This window comes from Tamandua tetradactyla, chromosome 6, assembly GCF_023851605.1.
Source record: "Tamandua tetradactyla isolate mTamTet1 chromosome 6, mTamTet1.pri, whole genome shotgun sequence".
Taxonomy (NCBI): domain Eukaryota; kingdom Metazoa; phylum Chordata; class Mammalia; order Pilosa; family Myrmecophagidae; genus Tamandua; species Tamandua tetradactyla.
This window is the reverse complement of record NC_135332.1, coordinates 1,867,172-1,893,603: the sequence shown is the minus strand read 5'-3', so window position 1 is coordinate 1,893,603 and position 26,432 is coordinate 1,867,172. Positions and strand designations below refer to the sequence as shown.

Sequence of the window (26,432 nt, the reverse complement as noted above, 5' to 3'; positions counted from 1 at the left end):
GGATCCGCCCTGCGCGCCCTGCCCGGCCGCCGGCGACAGCGGCGCCATGGAGGCCACCGGGGTGCTGCCGTTCGTGCGCGGCGTGGACCTCAGCGGCAACGACTTCAAGGTGAGCCGGCCGGGCCTGCTCGCGGGCGCTGCGCCTCCTCCGCCGCGGGCCCAGCCGCCCCCCGCTCCTCGGCCGCCCGCGGGGCCCTGCGCGCGGCCGCGATCGCCGGCCGGGCCGGGGTGTGGCCCTCCGGGCGCTCCGGGACCGTCCCCGCGCCCTGCCCCGAGCCGGAGTCCGCGGCCCCGAGGCCCGGCGCGCTGCCCGGGCGGGAGGACGGCTCTCAGGCCGGGCTGCGAGAAGAGGGGCCTCTCGGCGGGGGCGACCCTGGGCCGGCCGGCGGGCCCCTGTTCACGCCGCCCCAGCCCCAGTCGTGCCCCTCGGAGGCCGCACCGCCCAGCCAGGCCCTGACTCACGCCCGCGCTGCCCCGCCCCGCCGCCACCCCTGGCCACATCCTGTGCGGTGTTGGGCCAGACACTTCCTCCTCGGAGACCCGGGCTTGCTCTCCGGGAGGAGGGTCTCCCTGCAGCCCTTCCTGGGAGTGTCCGGAGGGCGTGATAAGTTGCTTGGAGGGTGTGCAGGCCGGTGTGAGCCCCGGTGGTGTGGGTCTGCCTCTCTTACCGGCCCCCTCCCCACCCCTGCCCCCTACCTGGCGCTGCCCAGTTGGAGGGCAAGAGGAGGTTGTCCTGGAGAGAATCGGGAATGGGGTGGGCTGGGCTGTGACTCCAGAGAAGGGCCGCAGCTGAGAGCTGGCCTGGTGGGGGGATGTGTGGCTGCAGTGTGCGGGGCAGGTATGGGCCTGGGGCTGTTAGGTGGGGGTCTGAGGGCCCCCCACCCCTCCCCCGCTCTGCCTGGGGTTGGGCGTCAGCCTGGGGCTCGCTCCTCCTGCATCTCCCAGCAAACCACCACACCTTTGACTCCCATGCCCAGGCGTGGGCTGACTGCATGTCACCCTGTCCCCCATCCCCACGGGGTCTCCAGGTGTCCTCTCTGCACTAGGAGAGGCTGCATTACAGACTGGGAAGATGGCCATAGGGGAAAGGGGACACCAGCCAGGGGCACGGAGAGCACTCTTTGTCCCAGACCTCCTCCCCCAAGCAGGGAGGGGCTGTCACTGCAGACCCGAACCCCCCAGCCCCCATCTGCCCATGTGCACCTGGGGCATTCGAATACTGGGAGTCCATGGGGGTGGCAAGCCGAGGCCTCAGCACAGTGGGGTCAGGACCTGGTGGGGGTGTGAGGGGGTGGGCTGTGCTGCGAGACAAAGTGCAAATCTGGAACGTACCTCAGCCAGGTACTGTCCTGTCCGGGTCCTCCCCGGGCTCAGAGTCCAGTGGGACAAATAGATCTCAGGCCACCAACCACACCTACAGTTAGTCCATCCTCACAACACTTGTCATGTGAGGGCTTTTATTAGCCCCATGTCATGGGTAAGGAAATTGATGAAGTGACTCGTCCAGGGTCACCCAGATGGGTGGGTGGTGGAGTGGGGGTACCGGGAGGGGGTGCCTCCCTTCTCCAGACATGCCTACCATGGCACTCCGTGGCTACACAGGGTGGCTACTTCCCTGAGAATGTCAAGTCCATGACCAGCTTGCGATGGCTGAAGCTGAACCGCACGGGTCTCTGCTACCTCCCAGAGGAGCTGGCCGCTCTGCAGAAGCTGGTAAGGGGCTTCAGGCGGGGAGCAGGAGGGTGTCCCTGTGAATGAGCCTGGGCTGGGTGGAAAGGGTGGCCAGCACAGGAGGAACACTCTGACAGTCGTGGTCAGAGGTGGCTGAGAGGGAGTAAGCACCCTGTCATGGGAGGTGTGCAAGAAGAGGTCAGGCCTGTGAGTGAGGAGAAGGCAGAGATAGACTGGGCCTGCGTGGCCGAGGCCCCTCCCCCCATGGGGTACAAGGCTGCAGTGGTGGGCAGGACATGTGTGGACCCCATCCAGCCTGCTGAGCCCGTCTCCCTTCCTGCCCCAGGAGCACTTGTCTGTGAGCCACAACAACCTGACCACACTTCATGGAGAGCTGTCCAGCCTGCCATCACTTCGGGTGAGTGCTGGGGGGAGGGGGAGGCCTCCAGGCACAGGGGTGAGGTATTGACGAGCATGGAGGGGTGCCAGACATGGGAGGGGCCTAGGGGCAGGCGCTGGTATCCTGCCCGGAGAGGAAGGGCAAGGCCAGATCCCCGGCCGGGCCAGCATTTCTGTCTACCCCCATATGAGAATCAGGGGCCGAGGCATAAAGAAGGGAAGACATAATAATGCTTGTGTAAGGTGAGGCGTGTGAGTTGGAGAAGGCCAGAGTGGAAAAGAAGAAAAGAAGTCCTGATTACCCACTTTGGGTTGTAACAACGCAGTAGTAGTAAATCATTTAACCCTGGTTTCCACCTATTTTGGGAGGGGAGAAACTTAAGCTCAGAGGTCAGGTCACACCTGGCAGTGGTGGGGCTGGTAGGGTGAGCTTAGTTGGGGTGGGAGGGTCAGAGGGGAGCCCCTGGACAACGAGGATCAGGTCCACAGCCAGTGACCTGAGAGGTTTAGGGCACAGCCTCTGGGCCAAGGCTGCCCAAGTTCAAATGTGAACTCTGCCATTTTCCGGCTGCATGACCTTAGACAAGTCACTTCAGCTTCCTGGGCCCCAAGTGCAAGTAGGGTGGAATGGCACTGAGTAAGCCTTAGTGGCTATTATCATTCTTACCACTGCTTCTTACAATCATGGGACAACCTCCTCCACCCCCACGAACTTCCTGTAGGTCTGCGGTATGTGGAAGTTCCACCCAGGGGGTCAGAAAGCAGACTGCAGCTCTGCTGTCTTCCTCTCAGTCCACACACTGATTTCTCTTTGGTCGCTCCATTCTAGAAACCTTGACTCAGATCTAGAAAAGGTTCCCTGAGGGCCCTGTGCTGGGCTGTGAGGTACATTTGAGCTGGGCTTTGAGGTATGAGTAAGAGCCTGCCAGGCGGAAGAGGTCCAGAGGTGTGACAGCACTCAGGCAGCCTTCCTGAAGGAAGTGTCCCTCTCCAGCCTTGGGGGTGGAGGCTGAGACTCACAGGCCCTCACGGTTCTTCCCCAGGCCATCGTGGCTCGAGCCAACAGCCTGAAGAATTCCGGAGTCCCTGATGACATCTTCAAACTGGATGACCTCTCAGTCCTGGTCAGTGGTTGTCCACCCACCTGGTGGGTCACCCCAACCACGCAGTCCCCACCCACCCCATAGCTGTGGTCTCTGGGGCCATTTTTATCCCACTTTCACGTGGGGAAACTGAGGCTCAGAGTGGCCATACCCTTCCTCTCAGGGCTGCCTCCCTTTGGCCCTGGAATCCCCTTGTTTGCTTCTCCCCTGGATGCCTCCTCCCTGGTGCCGGAGCCGGCACAGGTCTGGCAGGTGGGGCCAGCCCCTGATGCCCTGACCAGGGCCTGCTCCCTCCCACCCAGGACTTGAGCTACAACCAGCTGACCGAGTGCCCGCGAGAGCTGGAGAATGCCAAAAACATGCTGGTGCTGAACCTCAGCCACAACAGGTGCCGGTCCACCTGGGGGTCCCGGGCAGGAGCGTGGGCCCCACCTGCCAGGCGCCCGCTCAGGCCGTCCCTCCCGCCCACAGCATCGACACCATCCCCAACCAGCTCTTCATCAACCTCACCGACCTGCTGTATCTGGACCTCAGCGAGAACCGCCTGGAGAGCTTGCCCCCCCAGATGCGCCGCCTAGGGCACCTGCAGACGCTGCTGCTCAGTGGGAACCCACTGCTGCACGCCCAGCTCAGGTCCACCCCGCCCCGCCCCACCCTGCCCCTCCACCGCGAGGCGGGGCCCCGCCTCTGCCCTGCCCCATGAGGACCCGCCCCACCCCGTGAGGCCCCACCCCCACAGCCTTTCCTTCTGAGGAGTCCTGGCCTGGGGCCTGCTATACCCTCAGGCCTCTAAATGTCATCAGTTCTGCCTGCAGCCACCTTTGGCCTTGTCCCCCTGGGCAAATACAGCCCCCCATCTGCCCTCCCAGCGAAGGCACCACCCCCTGCTCCCGGGGCCTGGCCCTGCCCCCACCACGTGCCCAGCCTGCCCTGTGTCCCTGCAGGCAGCTCCCTGCCATGACGGCCTTGCAGACCCTGCACCTGCGCAACACCCAGCGGACCCAGAGCAACCTGCCCACCAGCCTGGAGGGCCTGAGCAGCCTGGCAGGTCAGGGGGTCCCCCTCTAACTTGATGGGGTGTCGATTGCCCCCTTCCCTGACCCCTTCGTGAGGGAGGAGAAGGGCTACATGAGTATTCTGTTGTGGTTGTGATGCAGCAAGTACTGCTAGGTTATGAGCACCTGCTCTACACCTAGAACTTGTGCTACTCTCCATGGAGAGAAACGGGCTCAGAGAGGTTAATTCACTTGCCTAGGGCTGCACAGCCTGTGGATGGTGGAACTGGGGTTCAAGGCCCTGAGGGCGCTTGCTGACTCCCACTGCCTGTGTCCCCAGATGTAGACCTGTCCTGCAATGACCTGACGCGGGTGCCCGAGTGCCTGTACACCCTCCCCAGCCTGCGCCGCCTCAACCTCAGCAGCAACCAGATCACAGAGCTGTCCCTGTGCATCGACCAGTGGGTGCATGTGGAGACCTTGAACCTGTCCCGCAACCAGCTCACCTCACTGCCTGTGCGTGCACGGGCTCCCTGGCCACGTGGGGGGGGGGGGGGGCGCGCTGCTGTGCCCAGCCTGACTAGCCCCTGCCTGCCTATCCCCCCCCCCAACCAGTCGGCCATCTGCAAGCTGACCAAGCTGAAGCGCCTCTACCTGAACTCCAACAAGCTGGACTTCGACGGGCTGCCCTCAGGCATCGGCAAGCTGGCCAGCCTGGAGGAGTTCATGGCGGCCGACAACAGCCTCGAGCTTATCCCGGAGAGCCTATGCAGGTGTGTGGGGGGGGGGGGGGCATGGCACAGCAGGCCCCGGCAGGGTGGCCAGACCCCACCCTGAGGTCTCCATGCCTTGTGCGAAGTGGGAACATGTTGATTTGGCTTCGTGGATAAAGACCCCACAGTCCTGTGCTGGCAATTCCCAATTTGGGTTCCCTAGGGCACCCCTTGGGATGAGGCGAGGAGGGTTCCTCACCCGAGCTGGACCAGGGCAGCTTCCAGCTGCTTCTGAAAGTCCCAGTGCCCAGTAGCCCCAGCAGATTCTAAGCTGATCTGAGGGCCAACACATGTTTTGTTCATCTGTGGAAGGCTCTGTGGAAGACACACGTGGGACCTCTGTCACTTAGCACCGAGGCGGCTCAGTTCCCGGGCCCCAGCTCGCCCTGGCGTCCTAAATCTCACTTTCTGAAAGGAGCCCGGCCCCTCCCTGCCCTTCCCCTCGAGACCGGACATTTCCCTGCCCAGCCCCACCTCGGTCGGCTCCTTAGAGCTGCCGACCTATCCTCGCAGGTGCACAAAGCTGAGGAAGCTTGTCCTGAACAAGAACCGCCTGGTGACCCTCCCCGAGGCCGTCCACTTCCTCACGGAGATCGAGGTGGGGAGCAGGGGCAGCAGGGCACCCAACAGGGGCGGAGGAGGCAGGAGTGGGGGCTGAATTGGGGACGAGTAGGGAGCATTGCCTTCTTTTGCCTGAGGTCGCCACGGGTGTGTGGCCTCCGACAGGTCACAGCCCTCCCTGGGCTGCCGTTTCCCCCTCTGCACACAGTGGGCAAGGCCCCAGCCCCGTTGCTCTTGCAGGGTGAAGGAAAGCTCTTGGGGGGGGAGGGGCGTTGTCTAGGTGAAGCGTTAGCACCTCTCTGAGTTGGGGGTGAGGGTTCTGTAGGCTGGGGGGCCCAGGTGTTGGAGGGGATGGCTGGCCCATGTCTCCGTCCTGCGGGGGACGCGGGTGGTGGTGAACCTCCTGGGACAGGCCTCTGGCGGGAGCCTTTAGGGAGGGGGTGAGCTACACCCCTGTGTCTGCGTCACACTGGACAGTATCATTGAAGGACTCCAGCAGCCCCAGGGGTCCCACTCCACAGCAGGGGAAACAAGCCCACCTGACCCCCAGTGCTGGCCCCTCATCCAGCTGCTGCAGGGCTGGGCCGACCTCGGGGCTGGGGTGGGTGCCTGGGAGGCTGAGCTGCCACTGCTCCCCGCCGGTAGGTGCTGGATGTGCGGGAGAACCCCAGCCTGGTCATGCCACCCAAACCTGCCGACCATGCCGCTGAGTGGTACAACATCGACTTCTCACTGCAGAACCAGCTGCGGCTGGCAGGGGCATCCCCTGCCACGGTGGCCGCAGCTGCGGCAGGTGAGTGTGGCCCCTCAGTGGCCTCGGCCTCTCCCTCCATAAAGCAGGTGGGACACGTTTCTCTGGGCTGGGGTGATCCCAGGGGCCCTGGACAGATGCCCAAGGGAGGACAGAGCCCACTGTCACCCAGCTGCTTGCCCCCCCCGGCCCCGAAGCAGGGAGTGGGCCCAGGGACCCCCTGGCTCGGAAGATGCGTCTGCGGAGGCGCAAAGACTCAGCACAGGACGACCAGGCCAAGCAGGTGCTGAAGGGCATGTCTGACGTGGCCCAGGAGAAGAGCAGAAAGCAGGAGGTAGGCACAGCCAAGCTGGGGGGTGCCAGAGCTGCTGTGCAGAGGCCCCGCAGTGGGGGCCGGTGAGAGGCCTGTCCGGGCTGACCGATTGCCATGCACCGTGCCTGTGTCTCCAGGAAGTCCCGGACACCCCGGCGCCGGGGGGCAAGGCGCGGCGCTGGGACCAGGGCCTGGAGAAGCCGCGCCTCGACTACTCTGAGTTCTTCACGGAGGACGTGGGCCAGCTCCCCGGCCTGACCATCTGGCAGATCGAGAACTTCCTGCCGGTGCTGGTGGAGGAAACCTTCCACGGCAGGTTCTACGAGGCCGACTGCTACATCGTGCTCAAGGTGAGGCAGGCCCCCTGGGAGGCTTCCAGCTCCCATCTTAGGTGACCAGGAAGTCCCCCGCCCCTCCCCCACCCCGCGTGCTCTGCGGGCCTGCAGTGGGGGGGCAGCCCCGGAAAGGGGCCTCGCGTCCCGGCGCTGGGAAACCCACCTGGGGCCAGGCTCAGGCCAGCGCTGACCGTGGCCACTGCCCCCACCAGACCTTCCTGGACGACAGCGGCTCCCTGAACTGGGAGATCTACTACTGGATCGGCGGAGAAGCCACGCTCGACAAGAAGGCCTGCTCCGCCATCCATGCCGTCAACCTGCGCAACTACCTGGGGGCTGAGTGCCGCACAGTGCGGGAGGAGATGGGCGACGAGAGCGAGGAGTTCCTGCAGGTGGGGCCCGGGCGGGTGCGGGGTGAAGCTCTCGGGCTGGGGAGGGCGGGGCCGGGGCCAGTGGGTGTGGCTGAGAGAGAAACACGGGCAGCAGGACCAATAGTGCTTAGGGGGCGGGGCTGGGGTGGGGCCGGAGCCCAGCCTGCAACCAAGCGCTAAGCTGGGTATGTAGTCACAGGCCCTGAACCTGGAGACATACCTAGAATCGCCCCCCTCCGGCGATTCCCCTCCCCCCATCTTCCCCGGCCCTTACCCCCATTCCCCCTGAAACTGCTGACACCTTCGTGCTCACAGGTGTTTGACAACGACATCTCCTACATCGAGGGTGGAACAGCCAGTGGCTTTTACACCGTGGAGGACACGCACTACGTCAGCAGGTATGGGGAGAGTAGTCGTGACTTGCGCTCATCTGTGGAAAGCTGTGGGGGTGGGAGCCGGGAGGGGGCTGGGGGCCAGGTCGCCCTTGGTGCCCCAGCTGAGCCACCCTCCCCTCCACCCCCAGAATGTACCGCGTGTATGGCAAAAAGAACATCAAGCTGGAGCCGGTGCCGCTCAAGGGGGCCTCTCTAGATCCGAGGTGGGCCCCCCTGGTGCAGGGCAGCGGAGGGGGTGCTGGGCCCTCGAACTCCTTCTCGCCAGCGGGAGACAGATCTTCCCTGGAGAAAGGTCTTCTGGCAAACCCTCAGCCCTGGCCCCACAGAGCCTGGCAGGAGAGTCCCTGGGGCCCAGAGGGTGGCCGAGGCCCTATAATGCGGCTGGGGGCAGAGCCAATGGGGGGAGGGCGCACCCCCCAGCCCCTCCCACCCCCCCTTCCAGGTTTGTGTTCCTGCTGGATCATGGGCTGGACATCTACGTATGGAGGGGGGCGCAGGCCACGCTGAGCAGCACCACCAAGGCCAGGTATGGGAAGGGGCCCCCCTCGACATCCGGGGTGTTCCCCACAGAGGAAGGCTGCTGCGTGCCGGGGGGTAGGCCACTCAGCCTTCTCCCCCTGGCCTTGCACCCACCTCAGGCTCTTTGCAGAGAAGATTAACAAGAACGAGCGTAAAGGGAAGGCAGAGATCTCGCAACTAGTCCAGGGCCAGGAGCCCCCAGAGTTCTGGGAGGTGCTGGGTGGGGAGCCCTCCGCCATTGAGAGGCATGTGCCTGATGACTTCTGGCCGCCCCAGCCCAAGCTGTACAAGGTGAGTCACTGTTTGGGGGGAGGCCTGATGTCCCCCAGCCAACCAGGGGGCCAGGCTGGGGAGCCCCTGTCTGGACTTTGGGGAGATGGGGTCCTGCCGCCTCGGCAGGGACAGCCTGAGCAAAGGTCTGGAGGCCGGCTCGGGGGAGGGCGGAGCTGGGGGTGATGGGGGGCAGTGTTTTCAGGAGGCAGCACTGAATCGCGATGGGTGCCAGGTGCAGGAAACTGGCCTAAATTCTGGGACTCGGATGAGCAGAGGGGACGAGTTAGGTGGAGGTGGACAGGCAGGAGGAAAAGCACCATTTGAAAGTGTTCACCTAGATAGGACCTTGGGGGTGAGGAGAGAGAAACCGAGGCCCAGAGAAGACAGTGGCCAGCTTCCAGGTCCGCGGGCTAGGGTGGGTGGGCGGGACTCTGTCACCACGCCCCTCTTCCTCCTCCCAGGTGGGTCTGGGCCTGGGCTACCTGGAGCTGCCACAGATCAACTACAGGCTCTCAGTGGAACACAAGAAGCGGCCCAAGGTGGAGCTGATGCCAGGGATGCGGCTGGTGAGATGCCCAGGTGGAGGGCGTGGGCGTGGGCCCCTCCCTGGGGCCAGGAACCAGCTGACCTCCCGCCCCCCACCCCCCGGCCCCTAGCTGCAGAGTTTGCTGGACACGCGCTGTGTGTATATCCTGGACTGCTGGTCCGACGTGTTCATCTGGCTGGGCCGCAAGTCCCCTCGCCTAGTGCGCGCCGCCGCGCTCAAACTGGGCCAGGAGCTGTGCCGGATGCTCCACCGGCCGCGCCATGCCGCCGTCAGCCGCAGCCTCGAGGGCACCGAGGCGCAGGTGCGCGGCCAGGCCCGTCCTCCTCCTGCGGCCTTCCCACGCTGCGGGTCCTTTCGAGCCTCAGCCCGATCTGGCCTCCTTCTCCTGCTGCTACCCAGGCCCCGCCTCCTCCACGGCCCTATCCCCTCCCCGACCCCGCCCTCTTCCACCGCACAGGCCCCCCCTCCGCGCCCAATCCCCTCCCCAGCCAGGACTTGTCTACTCCACGGCCCTCCCCCTCCCCATACCCTGCCCAGTTCCACTCCCTAGGCCCCTCCTGCCCCATGTCCTGCCCACTCCCCCAGATCCCGCCCACTCCCTCCCAGGCCCCGCCCCTTCCGCGTCCCCCCCTGCCCTGAGCTCTGCCCATTCCACACCTGCCTCCCAGGGCCCCACCTGCTGGGACCCCCACCTTATTCCCGCCGACTCCAGCTTGCGCTATCCCTGCGCCGGCAGGTGTTCAAGGCCAAGTTCAAGAACTGGGATGACGTGCTGACCGTGGACTACACGCGCAACGCCGAGGCTGTGTTGCCGGGCCCGGGGCTGGCAGGGAAGGTGAAGCGGGACGCTGAGAAGAAGGACCAGCTGAAGGCCGACCTCACGGCGCTCTTCCTGCCGCGGCAGCCGCCCATGGCGCTGTCCGAGGTGCGTGGGCGGGGCTGTGTACGCACCTGCGTGGCCCGGGCCCACCAGGCCGGGTGGGGCCGGGGCGGTCTCTCATGCTGCGAACGTCCCCCTCCGCAGGCCGAGCAGCTCATGGAGGAGTGGAACGAGGACCTGGACGGCATGGAGGGCTTCGTGCTGGAGGGTAAGAAGTTCTCGCGGCTGCCCGAGGAGGAGTTCGGCCACTTCTACACGCAGGACTGCTACGTCTTCCTGTGCAGGTGCCGCCCCCGCCGCCCCTCCCGCGGCCCCTTCCCCGCGGCGCGCTGCGGCCTGGGCTCACCGCCCCTAACCCGCAGGTACTGGGTGCCGGTGGAGTGCGAGGAGGAGCCGGAGGAGCCGGAGGAGCCGGCGGCGGACTGCGCGGAGGGTGCGGAGGGCCGCACGGAGCGGCGGCCGGCGGAGGAGGCATTCCAGTGCACAGTGTACTTCTGGCAGGGCCGCGAGGCCTCCAGCATGGGCTGGCTCACCTTCACCTTCAGCCTGCAGAGGAAGTTCGAGAGCCTCTTCCCCGGCAAGCTGGAGGTGAGCCTGGCTTTCCCCGGGGCTGTGGGGGGCCAGGGCGCGGCCCTCACACCCCGCGCGCCGCCCCCCTCGCCCCCCAGGTGGTGCGCATGACGCAGCAGCAGGAGAACCCCAAGTTCCTGTCCCACTTCAAGAGGAAGTTCCTCATCCACCGGGGCAGGCGGAAGGCCCCGCGCGCGCAGCAGCCGAGCCTCTACCAGCTCCGGACCAACGGCAGCGCCCTCTGCACGCGGTACCTGCCCGGCGGGGCGCGGGGACAGTGAGCCCGGGGGTCTGCCGGCTCCGTGCTCACACCTCCCGCCACCTCCCCAGGTGCATCCAGATCAACACCGACTCCAGCCTCCTCAATTCCGAGTTCTGCTTCATCCTCAAGGTGGGCCCTGGGCGCGGGGTGGGGGTGGGGGGGCCGACCTGGGCTGACCCGGGCTAACCCGGGCCCCGCTGCCCGGATAGGTTCCCTTCGAGAGCGAGGACAACCAGGGCATCGTGTACGCGTGGGTGGGCCGGGCCTCCGACCCCGACGAGGCCAAGCTGGCTGAGGACATTCTCAACACCATGTTCGAGGCTTCCTACAGCAAGCAGGTGCCCGGGTTGGGGGCGGGCGCAGGGGTGCCGGGGCTGGGCGGGGCTGACCCCACCTGACCCCACCTCTCCCCACAGGTCATCAACGAAGGCGAGGAGCCCGAGAACTTCTTCTGGGTGGGCATCGGGGCACAGAAGCCATATGACGATGACGCTGAATACATGAAGCACACTCGGCTCTTCCGGTGAGGGCAGGGCCTGCCCCTTCCTCGCCCCACCTCTGTCCCTGCTGCCGGATCTTCACCCTGATCCTCTGACCCCTGACCCCCAGGTGCTCCAACGAGAAGGGCTACTTTGCAGTGACTGAGAAATGCTCAGACTTCTGCCAAGACGACCTGGCCGATGATGACATCATGCTGCTGGACAACGGCCACGAGGTGCCCCCCCCCGTCCCTGCCCCCTCAAGCAGCCACCCCTCTGCCACCCCCCGTATGACTCCTTGCTGCTGTCCCTGCAGGTCTACATGTGGGTGGGGACCCAGACGAGCCAGGTGGAGATCAAGCTGAGTCTGAAGGCCTGCCAGGTGAGCCGGGGCCAGGGCAGGGCTGCAGCCGAGCGGGGGTGATGCGGAAGCTCCCCCCACCCCCTCACCTCCTCCCTCCCCCCCAGGTGTACATCCAGCACATGCGCTCCAAGGAGCACGAGCCCCCCCGCCGCCTGCGCCTGGTCCGCAAGGGCAACGAGCAGCACGCCTTCACCCGCTGCTTCCACGCCTGGAGCACCTTCCGCCAGGCCCTGGCCTAGGCCCCGCTCAGAACGCCCCACAGCACTCGCCAGGCCGAGGGCAGCTGGGCCCCATGTGCACCGCTCACTAGTATAGAGCTGGTAGCTCCTGCCCCACCCCTCTGTGGGCCCCTCGGGTCTGCCGGGGCCTGGGAAATTGGATCCACCAGCATGAGCACCGTGTGAAGCCCCCTCTCCTGCCAGGGATGAAGTAGTTCTTACTAAGAGATATTAAATGCTTTTATTTTCAATATTAAAAATCAGTATTTTTAATATTAAAACAGTGCTAATTTTAACAAAATGGCAGGAAAAAACAACCCCAAGGTACAATCTACAGGGAAGGCCATCCTGAACGCCCCCAGCCCCCAACACGCAGTCCCCATGGGGACTTGTCACGTGAAGGCACACAGGCATGTGCACCCAAGTGTGGTGGGGGGGTGGGAGCTGGGCCAGGAGCAAGTACCAAAATAGTTTTAGAAATTGACTTCTAGGCCAGCCCTGGTGTTAGAAAAATACTCTGTGCAAAGGGACGTGGGAAGATGGCGCATGGGGAAGGGGCCAGCGTGTGCTGCCAGCCCAGCTGTCCACCCCACCCCACGCATCCACCCAGGGCCACCCACTGCCTGGAGGAGGGGCTGACCTGGGTCTTTTCCCCAGAGAAGGCGGGAGCCAGGGACACAGAGTCACGTTCCAGACCGGTGGCCGGTGGGTGGGCTCAGAGAGAACCAGCCACCCTGCTCCAGTCTCAGGACCCGGAGAAGAGGGCGCAGGGTAGCCGAGGCCTCTCCCACTGGGCCCCCTGTCCGGCTCCTGCACCTGGGTGGCCTCATCTGCGGAAGGGACTGAGCCCTGGGTGGGGGGCTGTCCAGGGGCGGCTCCAGGCTGCAGGGAGTGAGCACAGCATGGGGCCCTCGGGCTCCAGGTGCACGGGCGGGGAGGCAGGAGCGCACAGAGGACCAGCTGGACCCCAGGCCCCCCACCTGCAGCTCATTTGATCAGGACGGTGCAGGTGTGGGCCTCGGCTTCTGCCACAGTCCTCAGATTCCTCTCCGCTTCCTCCGAAGAGCTGGGAGAGGGAACAGTACTCAGAGGTAGAGGCCCCTCTGTCTCCAGGCCCAACGCAGACAGGGGCTGGGAGTCGGGACCACCAGTTCGGAGAAAGGAGAAAAAGGGAGCGTTGGGGCTACAGGGCAGCCCCTCACCCCAGGAAATCCTTCACGTCCTCCACCGTGACGTCCCCTGTCGTGTCCAGGGTGGTGTCAGCACTGGTGGCTGAGTCAACAGATGTGGGTGATTGGGTGGCCTCTGGCAGGTCCACTGGCTCTGCAGGGAAGGAAGCTCAGGCCTCGGGCCAGACCCCCGTGCCCACAGCAGGGGTCCCGACCCCAACACAAACCCAGGCCCACCCTGCCACTCCCTGCAAGCTCCAGCTGCAGCTCCCACATCTGAGCTGGTCAGCGCCCTCATGCCCGGGAGGTCAGAGGTCAGGGCTGCCCGTCGCTGCCCAGTCCCATCTCATACCCCCTGCTCCCCTGCTGCGTGCTGGACTTGGGCTGCCGTCGTGGCTGGGGGGATCCAGGATGATGCCTGGGGTCCCGTTGGCCTGGCCAAGCTTGGGCGACCCTCGGAGCCTATGGCTGTAGAGATGGGGCCATGACGGGGGGCCCCCCAGCCTCCCCACACAGCCAAAGGAGGGGACACAACCAGCCCCGGCTGCCCGCCTGCTGCGCACCTGGCATGGGTGGCCTCACGGGGCCAGCAAATGTCCAGGGAGCACAGAGGCTCCGTGATGTTCCGGGCACTCAGGGAAAAGCGCTCGAACTCCGACGGAGAAATCAAGTAGAAGCCTGGGGGGTGGGGAGGGAGAGACAGGGGGTGCGGCTGGGAGGGGCCCACACGCCCACCCGCCCTGCCCAGGCTGCCCCACTCTGCGCCAGCCCAGGCCTCCTGCCACGGGAGCCTCACCCTGGCCGTGGCGCGTGAAGACGCAGGAGGCGATGCCGCTGACATCCTCCTTGCGGATGCAGGTGTACTGCACCTGGGGCCGCAGGCCGGGCACCGAGAAGACGTGCACATCGCCCAGGTTGGTGAGGCAGGCCAAGCAGGTCTCGGCGTAGTCCTCGCAGGCCACGCTGGTGAAGGTAGCAAGCGCCACCTTGCGCACCCGACAGCCCTCATGGGCAGTCAGCTTGAACTTGGTCTTGGCACTCACTTTGGGCAGTGTGAACACCTGGCGGCAGGCGGCCTGTGAGCACAGAGCCCGATCCAGCCCGATCCCGGCCTGGGGCTGTGGCCACGCCTGCCATTGGCTTCCAGGTGCACTGCCCCGCGGCACCCCTGCCCCTCACACTGGACACTGCCTCCAGGAAGCCTTCCAGGGCCCCACCCACAGGCAGCACGTGGCTGCAATGGTTGTCTGGTGCCTAACCAGTCACAGCTGCTGGGACCCTCGGCAGGGGGTTGGGTAGTTGGGCATCCTGGAGGAGCAGGAGGGGCTGAAGATCCCGGCAGGGAGAGGGCAGGGGGCGGAAGAGCCCAGGGGTGCTGTGGGGGCTCACCTTGAACTGCTCCTCGGAGGCGATGAGCACGGCATGGCCACTCTGCATGTCGGGCGCCTGCGCCAGGTCCCGGGAGGCCTCGTAGGGCTCGGGCAGCGGGCGGCCACGCCCGTCCAGCACGGCAATGGCCACCACGGGGGCCCGGTGCATCAGCTGAACCTCCTTGCCCAGCACGGCCTCCACCACCTGCTCCGGCCGCTTCTCGCCGCCCGTCACTGCCGGCACCTCCAGCGCGTAGGCGAACACGGAGCCCGAGTTGGTGCCCGCCCACATGGTGGGCCCGTGGTGTGCGGCTGCGGGGCAGGGCAGGCCGGGTCTGCGTCTCCTCTGGCTGCGCCATCACCCACCCTCCCTGCAGATGCACAGGACCTGGCGGGCCCCTCCCTGCCCTCATGCCGCCCTCACCCAAGCCTTGGCCTCCAGGCATCTCCATGGGGACAGCATTTGAGCAGCAGCAACACAGCTGCCCGGCCCGGGGCCCGGCCCCTCCCATCGCTCCATCGCAGCCCAGGCACCCTCGCCCCTCTCCACTCACCCCCACCCCACTCCTCAGTCCCATGGGCCCCCACCAAAAGCCTGGGAGCCTGACCCCTGCTCCGGCCTCCCGTGGACCCCCCAGGCCTGTTCCGCACACGGCAGCCAGGGGGAGCCCACCTGCCACGACGGGCCCAGCTGGGCAAAACCCACAGCCAGCCTAGGCCATTGCAGCCAGGAAACATCACGGAGAACCAGGATGTGAAGGATGAAACTGCCTAACAGCTCAGACCCCTGGCCACCCCAGACCACGAGTCCCGGCCGCACGGCCACCCCCCTGTGAGCAGTTCAGGTGCACCTCAGAGTGAACAACACGGGCAGAGGGCAGGGGTCACCTCTCCGCCTCCCTCGGGCAAGCCTAACCCGAAACCCTGACATGTGCTACTAGCAGCTCAGCTCGTTGGAGAAACACCCCAACCCGACTGGAGACGAGACAGAACCCGCTTGGCCTCCTCCTGGGGCGGGCACCCAGGCTGCCGTATGCCAACAAGGGGACCCCACGGGCTGAACGACCGTCTGCCTCAACAGACTACATGGGGCTATCAGCTGCAAAGCGATTTCAACTTGTGACAAGGGGAACCTCCCACCTGCCCAAGAAGGGAGAGGCATAATCATGGCTCGAGTGTGGGGCCGTGCTGTGCCCCAGCTGGCCCATCCCGCTCCATGCCCGCTTTGGTTTCTCACCTGTAAATACTTCACCACCTATCTCCAATTAAACCACACAACCCCGGCCCGGCGACAGGCCGTGCCCTACAAAGGTTGACGATAACCCTTAATCCCTGTGATTCTCTGGGGCAGCTTCTCTGTCCGCCTTAAAGCCTCTGGTCACCTTCTGTCTGCAACTGGGGTTCCACCCGGGAACGAAGTAAGGGCCTCACTTTGCAGCGCCCCGAGGCATGGTGGTGATTACACCGCTCCCTTCTCGGGTAGGTAGGAGGTTCCCCTTGTCACAAGATAAAATCAGTTACCAGTCCCTGGCAGGGTCCCAGGGCAGTGAGGGTCCCCAGAGCAGTGCTGACCCCCACCCCATCTTTCCCGGGCCTCACCATCACGGAGGAAGGTATCAGCAAAGTAGAGGCAGCGGACAACACCCGAGAGGGAGTCATCGGCTGAGCGGGGCTCGATGCGGCGCTGCACGGGGGTCACCTCCACGTCGGGGGGGCAGGCCTGCTCTGCCAGCTGGGCGTTGGCCTCCTGCAGCTGGGGAGGGGAGGGGAGGGCTGCAGCTGGGGAGGGGAGGGGAGGGCTGCAGCTCCCAACACCCCCACCGTGCCCCCCACCGGCCCCACCCAGCCTGACCCTGGCATCCCCTGCCCAAGGGCCCAGGCCTGTCACCCCCAAGCCACCCCCACACGGCCCGACCACAGCCCTGAGCCCCTGGCCAGCAGCGGGCATGCAGTGCTCACCTTGCTGCTGGCACCCACTGCCCGCTTCTTGCCCGAGACGCGGCTCTTGCGGATGCGCCGGAAAGACTGCCGCAGCGACTTCTTGAGAGACTTCACCCGAGAGAGCGGCCCCTCCATGGCCAGGGAGTCATTGGGGTGGAGGGTACACCTGGGCAGGCAGGGCGGGCAGGCGGGCAGCTGGCGCCTGCTGCTGCCTCAAGATCCCCCCCAAGCACCTCATTGCTCTTATGGGCCAACAGAGGTGAAAGGGGCTTTTAAAGCCACTGTTTCTGCCAAAACCCAGGTCTAGAAACTTGGAAGCCTAGGCGAGAAGGCCCAGGGAGGCCAGGGCCTCTGCAGACTCAGACCCAGCCCACGGCCCTGTGCCCACCCCCAACTCTGGCTGCACCTCCCAGTCTCGCACCTAGCCAGCACAGGGCTCTTGCGCTGGTAGTCGTAGAGGCCGAAGCCATGGCTGGTGCCAAAGGCTACGAGGCCCCACTCGGCATGGAGCGTGACAGCGGTGACGGCAGCTGGCGGCAGGCACTGCACTAACACGCGGGGCTGGAAGCCAGCAGGCCAAGGCAGCGGGCCCAGGCGCGGGCTCAGCCGGTCGTGGCCCTTCCAGGTAAAACCCTCGCGGTCCTGGAGCAGGTCCACGCTGGCCACGCTGACTGCCAACGTGGCGGGCACGTCGCTGAGCTCCAGCACTAACACCTGCAGTGGCAGGGAGGAGTCAGGGTGCAGGCTGGGCCCCCAAGCCTGGAAACACCCCCAGCCCCACCAGCTAGCCAAGGACAGCCTTCAAGGGTCGTTCACTGGGCGCTTACGGAGTCCTACTGTGTACCAGGGCCGCAGGGAGCGCGCAGGCAGAGGATCCCGACCCCCACGGGTTTCAGCCTCAGGCACCCTCACCTCCACATAGCAATACGCACACACTGAGCACCTTCGCAGATGTGCTCGGGCCAGGGGCCCGGTGGTGATCGAGACCCTAAGTCCCTGCACATCCAGGCTTCTGAGCGGGTGCTGAGCTCAGCAGAGCCACGTCGGTCACCCAACACCGCCTTCTGGAACCTAGGCCTATGTCTCACGGTCACCCCCACACCGGAGGTCCTGAGGCCAGGCCCACCTCCCCGTCCATCCTCTCCTAGTCTGACCCCCAGAGCCCCAGACCCACCTCCAGGGTCCTGCACAGGCCATTCCTTAACCACCTTGCAGATCCCCCAGCTTGGGCCAGCCCCGACCCAAACAGCCCCGAGCTGGCCAGGGCTGCCCCACGCACCTGGCCTGCAGTGCCGGCCACCACCATCTGGGCACTGTACTTGCAGAGCGCCACCTTCTGCACGCCCAGCCGGGGGTCGTCGCTGTAGGGGTCGAAGCAGCCCACCTGGGGGACAGGATGGCAGGTGAGGCCGGGCAGGGCCTAGAGGCCAGGCGAGGCCAGGCGGTGGGGGTGGTGTGTGCACCTTGCGGAAGGGCGGCCAGTCTTCCTCTGCGGCCTGGGCCCCGCCGTCGGCATGCTCGCAGTCCGTCTGGAACAGGCCGGCCGTGCTCAGCCGGTAGAGAGGCCGCAGTGCCACACCTGAGGCGTCCCAGAAGCGCACAGTGCCGTCCTCGTGGCTGCGTGCAGGGCGGCGTCAGGTACGTGGCCAGGCCCCTCGACACTCACTCCGGGGCCCCCACGGCAGCTCAGACCCCGGCTGCACCCCTACAGTGCCCTGAGCACCTACAGGATGCTGGCCACAGGGGCTTGCGGACCTGAGCCACGCACACAGGGTGGGAGGAGGGGAGGTGACAAGCGCCCTGCCGGGCCAGGCAGGTAACCGCGCAGAGGCCTGCACTGGGGCATCCGGAAAACAGGGCCAGTGGTCAGGCAGTCACAGGGCAGCAGGCAGGGAGGCAGGGAAGCTGCGGGGGTTGGGAGGAGACAAATCCGGGGCACAACCCTAAGGCCCAAGACGGGGAGCTGGGCAGTGACGGCAGCTGGGCTGCTTGGGACAGCTCACGCCAGCAGCCCTGGGAGCCACTAGGAGTTCTTGAGCAGGGTGGGGACATGGCAGCCAGAGGCTGGAGAGTCCCAGCCCAGGCGGGGGCGGGGCAGGAAGTGGGCCTGAGTCACCAGGCTCGTCAGCACCCGCCAGGCCCAGAACGGCTCTCCTGCACCTGCCCTGGGCAGCTCGAATGGGCCAGCCCGGATTTTCCGGTCTCAGGGCAGGCCAGCGGGGTGGAGCCCAGACTGCTGAGTTCAATTCCAAGCTAAAAGGCGGGGCAAGGCCTTGGACCCAGGTCTACAAGGCTGCATCCCAACCCACCCTGGGGCAGGTGGACAGCCTGGTCCCACCAGGGGCTGGCCCAGAGTCACAGGACGCATCAGTGTCCACTGGACCCGGGACAGGGCCTCCCACTATGGAGGGGGCACTGCAGGCAGACCTGGAGGGTCTCCCGTGCCCGTCCCCGCCCCCCCCCACATGCCCACTCTACCCGGTCAGCAGCAGCCCCCGCTGTGATGGCTCCTGGGCCAGGTTCCGGCCCCCGGTGATGGGCCAGCTCTGGGAAGAGAGGCAGAGTCGTGAGCACAAGGTCAGGACACACGTCTTCTCCCTCTCACCCTGCTGTGCCACGCAGCTCCCCTGCCCCAGGCCCTAGCAGCACCCCCACGGGGTACACCACCCTGAGCAGAGCCTGCTCAGCAGGGCCCCTGGCACACACCGCGATACTGGAGGCAGGCTGGGGGCTCTGCTGCTCGCCAGCGCTCACAAGGCGGGCCCACAGCTTGGCAGGGACGTGGGCCACGTGGGCCGAGCAGGTGATGGCAGACGAGTGCAGGGGGGCGAGGTATGGAGCCGGCACAGGCGGCCACCCGGGCGTCTGGAGGTCCAGCACCACCAGCTCCTCTTCCAGCAGCACGGCCAGGGCCTGGGGGTCGTCGAATTCTGAGGGATGAGGGCGGGGTGTGTCGGGCTGCAGGCCTGCAGCGCATGGGCGCAGGGGGCTGGGCCAGGGGGCGGCACCTACCGTCTGCAGGCCGGGCACTGTGCACCGTGAAAAAGTCAATGACGCGAGAAGTGAAGTCCAGCGTCACCAGCGCCTCAGCCCGCAGCACGCTCACGCAGTGGCGGTCGCCGTAGCTGGCGCGGGGCATGCCGCCACTGAAGATGATGAAGTGGCCCCTGTGCAGGGCAGGAGCCCCGTGAGCCACAGCCCCTGCCTGAGCCCCTCCCACCTCCCTGCGCCGAGGCCGGGCCCCTCAACCTACCCAGCCTGGCAGCTTCGCCACAGAATCTTGTTGATGGCTTTGCAGGGGAAGGGGCCTGGAGGGTGGACAGGGCACCAGGCCGGAATTCGCTTGTGGGCTCCTGGGAGACCCACAGACCCACCCTCTCGCCCGTCACCACGGGCCTGGCCCGACAGCCGCGCAGAATCCACCTCATCCCTGCGCCGCTCCAGGGCGGCTCCGCCTGGAAACACAGCTCAGCACGGCCACCTCCCACAACTCCAGTGGACACCCCCAGGCCAGGTCGCTGTCAGCCCCCCCAGCGCTCACCGTAGGGTGTGGTGGCCACCGTGGGCTGCAGAGCTGAGGAGACACACGCGTCCACGGACCAAATGGCGTAGCTGCCGTCGCTGTGGGAGCTGACAATGGTGCCGCCGCTGCGCTCCCAGCACACGCTCTCCAGCTGCTGGGGGCAGGAGGGCGCAGGGCGCAGGGCGCGTGAGCCGGGCGGGGCAGGGCGCGGGGCTGGGGGGCGCCTCCCCCACCTACCTGGCTGCCCAGGAAGACATGGTCCACGCGCCGCACACTCGGATCCCAGATGGCCAGGAGGCCCCGGCTGTAGCCGACGAGGATCTTCGTGGGGTCCCGCAGGTGTCCCTGGAGTGACTCCACGGGGCCCAGCGCCTTCCCGCAGCGGTAGTCGTCTGGCACGCTGCAGGCGAGACTCAGGTGAGACAGGCGGCAGGACTTCCTGACCACGGGGCGGGCGCTGGGGTGCCTCCTCTCACCTGCACAGAACCTCATCTGGGCTGAGGGTCTGCCCGTCGAGCAGCGTCAGAGTGGCGACATCCAGGAAGAAGACGCTGCCAGCTTCGGTGCCCAGGGCTGCCCGGTCGCCAGAAGGCAGCAGCAGGACCACCGTGATGCGGGCGAGGCCGGGAAGGCTGCTGTGGATGCAGGCAGGTGGGTGAGGCACAGGCTGAGAAGGGGCGCGTGGGGCCAGCCCTTGGCACTGGAGGCACCTAATTACCCAGCGGGCTGGCACATGGGAAGGCAGCGGGCAGCTGCGGGCCTCCTAATTAGCTCATTTGCTGAACTATACATCAGAGTGTAGGCAGGAAATGGACTCAAAATAGGGTCCCCAATTCTGGGAGCTGTGCCTCAGCTCCTCTTGCCCCCCAGGAGGGGCCAGGGCTGGGGGAGGTGCCCCCAACACACGTGGCCGCCCCAGTCCTGCCCTGGCACCTCCACTGCTGGTCCTCAGGATCTCCTCACTGCCCTGGGTTTGCCCCCGCCTGCAGAGCTGGGGAGGCCACAAGCTCACCCGTGCCAGCTCTGACTCTGCCCCTCTCACTGGGCCTGGGGCAGCTGCAAGGCCAGGCAGGAGAGATGCCACCAGATCCCAACCACTGACCATCCCACCCCAGCCCAGCTGGACCCTCCTTCCACCCCTGTTCACAGCAGCCTGGCCCCCTCCCCTGCCTCAAGAGCCATAGGGCCGTGAGCTCCCAGCCGACCCGCGGCCCGGCCGCCTGCGTCTCCCACTGCTCCCAGCCCAGGTCGGGCTCCAGTCCTGGGCACAGACACCCTGCTACACGCTTCAGGCAGCATGGCTCGGTCTGGAAGGTTGGGAGGCTTCGGCCCTGGGCAGTCTCTAGCTAAGCAACGCCGTCCCCTGCGGGGTCCAAGGGCCTGGGGGCATGCAGCCAAGCCCCCCGGTACCTGGCACTGTCAAAGCCGGGACGGCTGGGTGGCTGGAAGGTGAGGGCTTCCTCCAGGCGGGCGCAGCCGTTGTGGTGGACGATCTCCCAGAGGTGCAGGCTGCTGTCGTCCAGCAGCGTCAGGAGGCGGCCCTGCGGGCAAGCAGACAGCAAGGCGGGCTGGCGGGAGGGCGGGGGGCAGGGGTCCTGGGGAGCAGCCGGCGGGGGGCGCTCACCTGGCCGGGTAGGAAGTGCACCTGAGTGATGGTGGCCGTGTCGCGGTGGAGGCCCGTGAACTCCACGCCGGGTGCGCCGTAGCTGCAGGCACGGGGTCAAGGGCACAGCCAGGCACGAAACCAAGGCCCCAAGATGCCCCGGCCCATTCCTGCCTGGGATCCTCAAGGGGCCAGGTGGAGCGGCACCCCCACTTCCCAGGCCTGCAGGGTGGGGAGCAAGGCCTGGGGCGCTGGCCCGGGCACAGGGGCTCACAGGGCTGGGGGGGCCCTAGCCGCCTCGGCGCACCTGTCCAGCCCAGCCCCTGCCATGGACGAGGACGCCCACCCGGGCCCGGGACTAGCAGCCAGCGCCCGCCCACCCGCCCACTGCGCAGATGGGCCCCGAGGCTGGAGAGCGGCACCCGTGTCAGCGCCTGAGTCAGGAAGGGCCCGGCCGGGAGGGTCGGCGAGGAGGCCCCGTTGCTCCGGTGACTCGGCGGGAACGGTTGCCGGGAGCGGAGCTGGGGCGCCCCGCAGGAGCAGACAAAAGAGGGGGCAGGAGCAGCTGGGCGGGGGCTGGGTCGCCAAGGAGATGCAGCGGCCCTGCGGGGGGAGGGGTGGCTCTGGCGACCAGGGCTGGCCCTCTCCAGCCTCGATGTCCCCACGGGGGTGGGGGGGGGCCAGATGGCGGAGTTCTGGGAAGGAGGGGGAGGGGAGCCCTGGGCCTCCTCACAGGCCGTTTCTCACGGTGAATCCGGCCCGTGCCGCAGGGCCCAGCCCAGGCACATGGTGGGGGGGACGACAGGGACAGGGCTTGCTCTGCTTCACCACCCCCCACCCCGTCCCCACCACACCAGATGCCCCAGGACCCAGGGAGGGCACACCCCAATCATCCTGCCACCCTCCCTCCCTTCGTCCACCCCTGGCCTGACCCACCCCCCAGCCCTGGGGCACAGAGACCCTCCCAGCCCAGCCCCACCCCCCTTTTTCGGCTGCAATTCGTCTTCTGCCCCCACCATGTCCCCCGGGGTAGACAGGGACCCAGAGGGCCAAGTGGGAAGGGGGTGGCCCGTAACCCACCAGCACCCCAGTTTCCCCAGTGGGGGTGACCCCACAGTGCCTACCGGGGTCGGGTACTCAACTGCAGAATGGAGGCATCAGCTGCCCGCACCCCCTCCCGGGCCCGCGCCACAGGGAGGGAAAATGCCTGCTTTGTGCGGCTCACACGGCCCAATTGTGCAGCCGCCAGCACCCCAGTGGGCCGGCCTCACAGGCCGCCCCAAGCCTGGCACTGCCCCGGCCACACGCGGGTCCCCACGGTCACACGTGCATGTTCTCCGCCACCAGAGGAACACCGTGGGACCCCCAGCTGCCACGGCCCAGGCTCCCTCCCTCCCGGCACTCCAGGCCCCCCCCCCCCCCCCCCGCGGGGCGGTGGCTGCAAGACACAGGGTAGCCGTGTCTTTCCCGTCTCTGAGGAGCCGCCCCCCAGCCCTGGGGCACAGAGACCCTCTCAGCCCAGCCCCACCCCCCTTTCTCGGCTGCAATTCGTCTTCTGCCCCCACCATGTTCCCGGGGTGGACAGGGACCCAGAGGGCCAAGTGGGAAGGGGGTGGCCCATAACCCACCAGCACCCCAGTTTCCCCAGTGGGACGCCAAGGCCACGCCACCCTCCGTGGCTGCCGGAGAGGCCGGCACTGAGGCCAGTAGCACCTGCCCCCGCAGTCCCCGCGGTCCCTGCAGTCCCGGCCAAAGGATACATCTTGACGGCCCCGTTCCGGGTGCCAATGGCCATGATGCGGAGCTCAGGGTCGAAGGCCAGGGCACTGGGCTGGTTGGGGAAGCCATGCTCCACGGTCTGCGGGGGGCCAGGGGCCAGTCACAGAGGGCCCCGGCGCCACGCCTCAGTGTCCTCAGCTGGGGGCAGCGTGCAGGGGGCTGGGCCCACGGCCTGCCTCAGTGACCCGACCCCGAGCAGCCCTCCCTGCCCCGGACCCCCACTCGTTCCACCCCTCAGCCTCAACTCTGAGGCCCAGGCCCCCTCCCTCCCGACCCTCCAGGCACCCACACCCCGGGCATGGCTGCCTAGATGCGGGGTGACCAGCAGACTCAGGGAGGAGCAGGCCCCACGAGGCAGCGGCAGGCCTGGGGGAGGCTCATGGCTCCCCTTCTAGAAGCACCATCCTGATGCCCAGGGCCAAAGGTCAAGGGTCAAAACCCAGGGTCAGTGAGGCAGGGAACTCCACCCCATCTGCTGAGACAGGGAGACTGAGGCCCAGAGAGGGGGGCTTTCTGCCTGGCCCCGGCAGCTATCACCCCACCTCCCAGGCTTCAGTTCAGCACCCAAAGGTTGGCCAGCTGCCCCCCACCCCATCAGCAGTGAGGACAGCATGAAGGGGCCTGCAACGGGGCTGTGGACAGGGCAACTCCCCTGACGCCACCTGCAACCAGACCCCTGCCCCCTGCCTGGAACGCCTGCACAGGGCAGGCCACGGGTGACCCTTCACCCACTGCCCAGAGAAGGCACGGACTGAACCCCAGGTTCCCTCACAGGCACTCCAGGTCCGGTGAGCCCGGGCTACTCACAGCACCCTCCAGGGGACAGGGCCGCTCCAAGGACAGAGCTGCCGGCTGGGCAACAGGGCTATGGCCCCACTGTCCAGTACAGAGAAAACAGAGGACAAATGTCATATGGCCCTACAACCCCCACAGCCTTGACATGGGCCCCCCACACTTCCAACTTTACAGAGGAGGGAGGTGAAGCCGGGTGAGGTCATTTGTCCAGCATCTGTTTCCCTCACATCCCATGACCGACTGTCCCCAAGCCTGCCAGCTCGGCTTCAAGACGGACACCGAAGTGGCCCCTTCTTCCACCCTGGTACCATAGTGCCCTCAGCAGCCCCATCCCTGCTCAGGACCCTCCTGGGGTGTCCACCTCACTCAGAGTCAAAGCCAGTGTGTCCCCTCTCAATGCTCACTTGACCCCAATTTTCAATGGCCATTCGCTCTCCTCCAGCTCAGCCAGCAGGCCCCTGCCCCAGGGCCTTCGCTGCTGATGCCCTCTGCCTGGAACACTTCTCTGCTTCCCCCGGAGGGCTCATGCCCACCACCCGGGAAGTAGCTCCTCAGAGGCTGGACAGGCCACATGGCCACTCTCCATCCCTGACCCCACCCCATTTTCACGCCCAGCCTGGCTACCACCCCAACGCCTGCACATTCTACTTTCTAGTTTTGGCTTTCACTCTGTCCCTCACTAGGACGTCGGTCCTGGAGGGCAGAGTGAGCTGTGTTCTTTGGGGCACTGTGCCCCCAGCACCCAGGAGACGTCACACGCAACACGGGCACAGCATCTGTTAAGCTGGCAGAGTGGACACCCCACAGGCCACTTGTGGGCAGGGCTGGGACTTGAAATCCAAGACCATCCAAGTCCAATCCCATGCTTGGCCCTGACTCGCACCTCAGAGTCCCCAGCGGTCACCTCCTTTGGTGACCCAGCATCTTCCCGGGGCCACCCCCTCCCATTGACCAACTCGGCGTGGGGCCTCATCCCCCCACAGGACGCTGGCCTTCTGACCACCCATGAGAGCAGGGGGAGCCGGGCGTCCCCCCATGGGTGTGAGGCCCCCATTCCACACTGCACTTCGCAGGCTGAAGGAGAGGCGTGTTAGCCCAGGGCCTGCCCCCCACCCTCCTGGGAAGGGTCAGTCTCCTCTCCCTGTCCTCACAGCCACCCCAGCGCAGGACAGTAAGGGTCCGGGACCCCTGAGCACCAGCCTCCCCTCCCGGGCCCTCTCTGCCCCTGGCAAGTTGGCAAGTCCTAAAGGGTGGTCCCGCTGCCCTGGCCACCCCAGAGCCTGGGACCACTGCAGCTGCCCCCCACCCCCGAAAACGCCTGCCCCTCAAGGCCACCATCAGACCCACACACAAAGGGACTGAGGACAAGTGCCAGCTCGGACAAGTCTTCTCCCCTCTATGAACCTCAACTTTCTCACCTCCATGGTGGAGCTGCGAGAAGCTGTGTGGTCAGAGGTCAGAACTGACAGGGCCAGGAGGGGTCCCCAAGGGGTGAGCTGGGGGCTGCGAGCTCCCACATATCAGTGCAGGGAAAGTTTATGGGCCCAAGGCAGCCCTGTTTCCCATGGTACTCCCTCCCCACCCCCCTGCCCCCAGCCAGCGCAAGGAAGGAGCAGCCATCCATCACCTCCTCCTTGGCCAAGGATGCCCAAGTGGCACCTCAGCCAGCCGGGTGACCCAGGGAGCCAGAGCCCCCAGCTGAGAGAGAAGCAACTCATTGCACAGAAGGGAAACTGAGGCCCCGCAGGGCAGAGCCTGGGCAGCGGGTGGGGGAAGGGAGCAGAAGAACGTGGACGGGATTTCCCAGCCCCACCTCCCCGCCTTGCACTCCCCGCGCCTCCTGGCCGGCCTGGGGGCCAAGCCAAACCAACCCCGGGCTGCCCCAAGGCGGAGCCTGGGGAGGGCCCGGAGGAGCAGCGGTCAAGAGGCAGAGAAGAGTCCCCGACCCCACGGAGCGGGTCTCTGGACACAGAGCGGCAGGAAGGGGCGGGGGACGAGGAGAGACGCACAGAGGGAGAGACCCGGGGGCCGAGGCGACAGCCCCCTACTCCCGCCCGGGACTCAGGCCGGAAAGGGCCGGGGCGCGGAGGGCGCAGGGCCCGGAGAGGTGCGGAGCCCCGCAGGGACCGAGAGCCAGGGACGTGCAGAGGCAGGGCCGGGCAGGCCCGGGACCCGGGGATAGACCCGGGCGGACGCCGCGTCCCGGGGCCGGGGGGGAGGGGCACGGGGGCGGGCCCCTGCGCCCCTCCCCCTCGCCCCCGCCCGGCGCCCCCTCCGCGGGCCCGACGTGGCTCGTCCCCAGCCCCGGCCCCCCGCCCCGGCCCGCCCCCTCCCCGCCGCCGCACCTTGTTGAAGGCGAAGAGCTCCTGCTTGAGCTTCTCGCGCTGCGGGTCGGCGACCTGCCGCCGGAACCGAAACTTCATCATCTTGCGCCCGGCCCGGCCGCGCCGCCCCGCCGCAGCCCGCAGGATGC

At 66.6% G+C, this 26,432-nt stretch overlaps 2 protein-coding genes across 4 annotated transcripts; one reads left to right on the top strand and one right to left on the bottom strand.

Annotated features, from left to right (window-relative positions):
- The first annotated feature begins 3 nt into the window (after positions 1 to 3).
- Positions 4 to 12,039, top strand: FLII (FLII actin remodeling protein). 2 transcript variants are annotated; one of them, XM_077163411.1, is made up of 30 exons: positions 4 to 109; positions 1,603 to 1,713; positions 2,018 to 2,089; positions 3,114 to 3,194; positions 3,476 to 3,561; positions 3,645 to 3,806; positions 4,118 to 4,221; positions 4,509 to 4,684; positions 4,784 to 4,941; positions 5,455 to 5,539; positions 6,148 to 6,295; positions 6,454 to 6,587; positions 6,704 to 6,916; positions 7,114 to 7,293; positions 7,588 to 7,670; positions 7,796 to 7,870; positions 8,110 to 8,193; positions 8,306 to 8,477; positions 8,921 to 9,025; positions 9,116 to 9,307; positions 9,743 to 9,931; positions 10,031 to 10,170; positions 10,249 to 10,474; positions 10,555 to 10,706; positions 10,787 to 10,847; positions 10,928 to 11,056; positions 11,135 to 11,241; positions 11,328 to 11,433; positions 11,514 to 11,579; positions 11,666 to 12,039. In XM_077163411.1, the coding sequence occupies exons 1-30, from the start codon at positions 47 to 49 to the stop codon at positions 11,798 to 11,800; spliced, it is 3,795 nt and encodes a 1,264-aa protein (XP_077019526.1). In that variant the 5' UTR covers positions 4 to 46; the 3' UTR covers positions 11,801 to 12,039. The 2 variants fall into 2 exon arrangements, with proteins under 2 accessions (XP_077019526.1, XP_077019525.1); XM_077163410.1 differs by having other exon boundaries at positions 6,451 to 6,587.
- On the bottom strand, positions 11,976 to 26,432 carry LLGL1 (LLGL scribble cell polarity complex component 1). 2 transcript variants are annotated; one of them, XM_077163413.1, is made up of 22 exons: positions 26,305 to 26,432; positions 23,146 to 23,243; positions 21,407 to 21,488; positions 21,193 to 21,323; positions 20,259 to 20,417; positions 20,020 to 20,182; positions 19,801 to 19,933; positions 19,513 to 19,567; positions 19,272 to 19,426; positions 18,966 to 19,189; positions 18,738 to 18,805; positions 17,723 to 17,876; positions 17,539 to 17,643; positions 16,681 to 16,973; positions 16,278 to 16,425; positions 15,918 to 16,071; positions 14,338 to 14,630; positions 13,745 to 14,009; positions 13,512 to 13,626; positions 13,301 to 13,416; positions 12,982 to 13,102; positions 11,976 to 12,845 (listed from the first exon to the last, which is right to left on the bottom strand). In XM_077163413.1, the coding sequence occupies exons 1-22, from the start codon at positions 26,383 to 26,385 to the stop codon at positions 12,767 to 12,769; spliced, it is 3,192 nt and encodes a 1,063-aa protein (XP_077019528.1). In that variant the 5' UTR covers positions 26,386 to 26,432; the 3' UTR covers positions 11,976 to 12,766. The 2 variants fall into 2 exon arrangements, with proteins under 2 accessions (XP_077019528.1, XP_077019527.1); XM_077163412.1 differs by having other exon boundaries at positions 11,977 to 12,845; positions 19,801 to 19,936.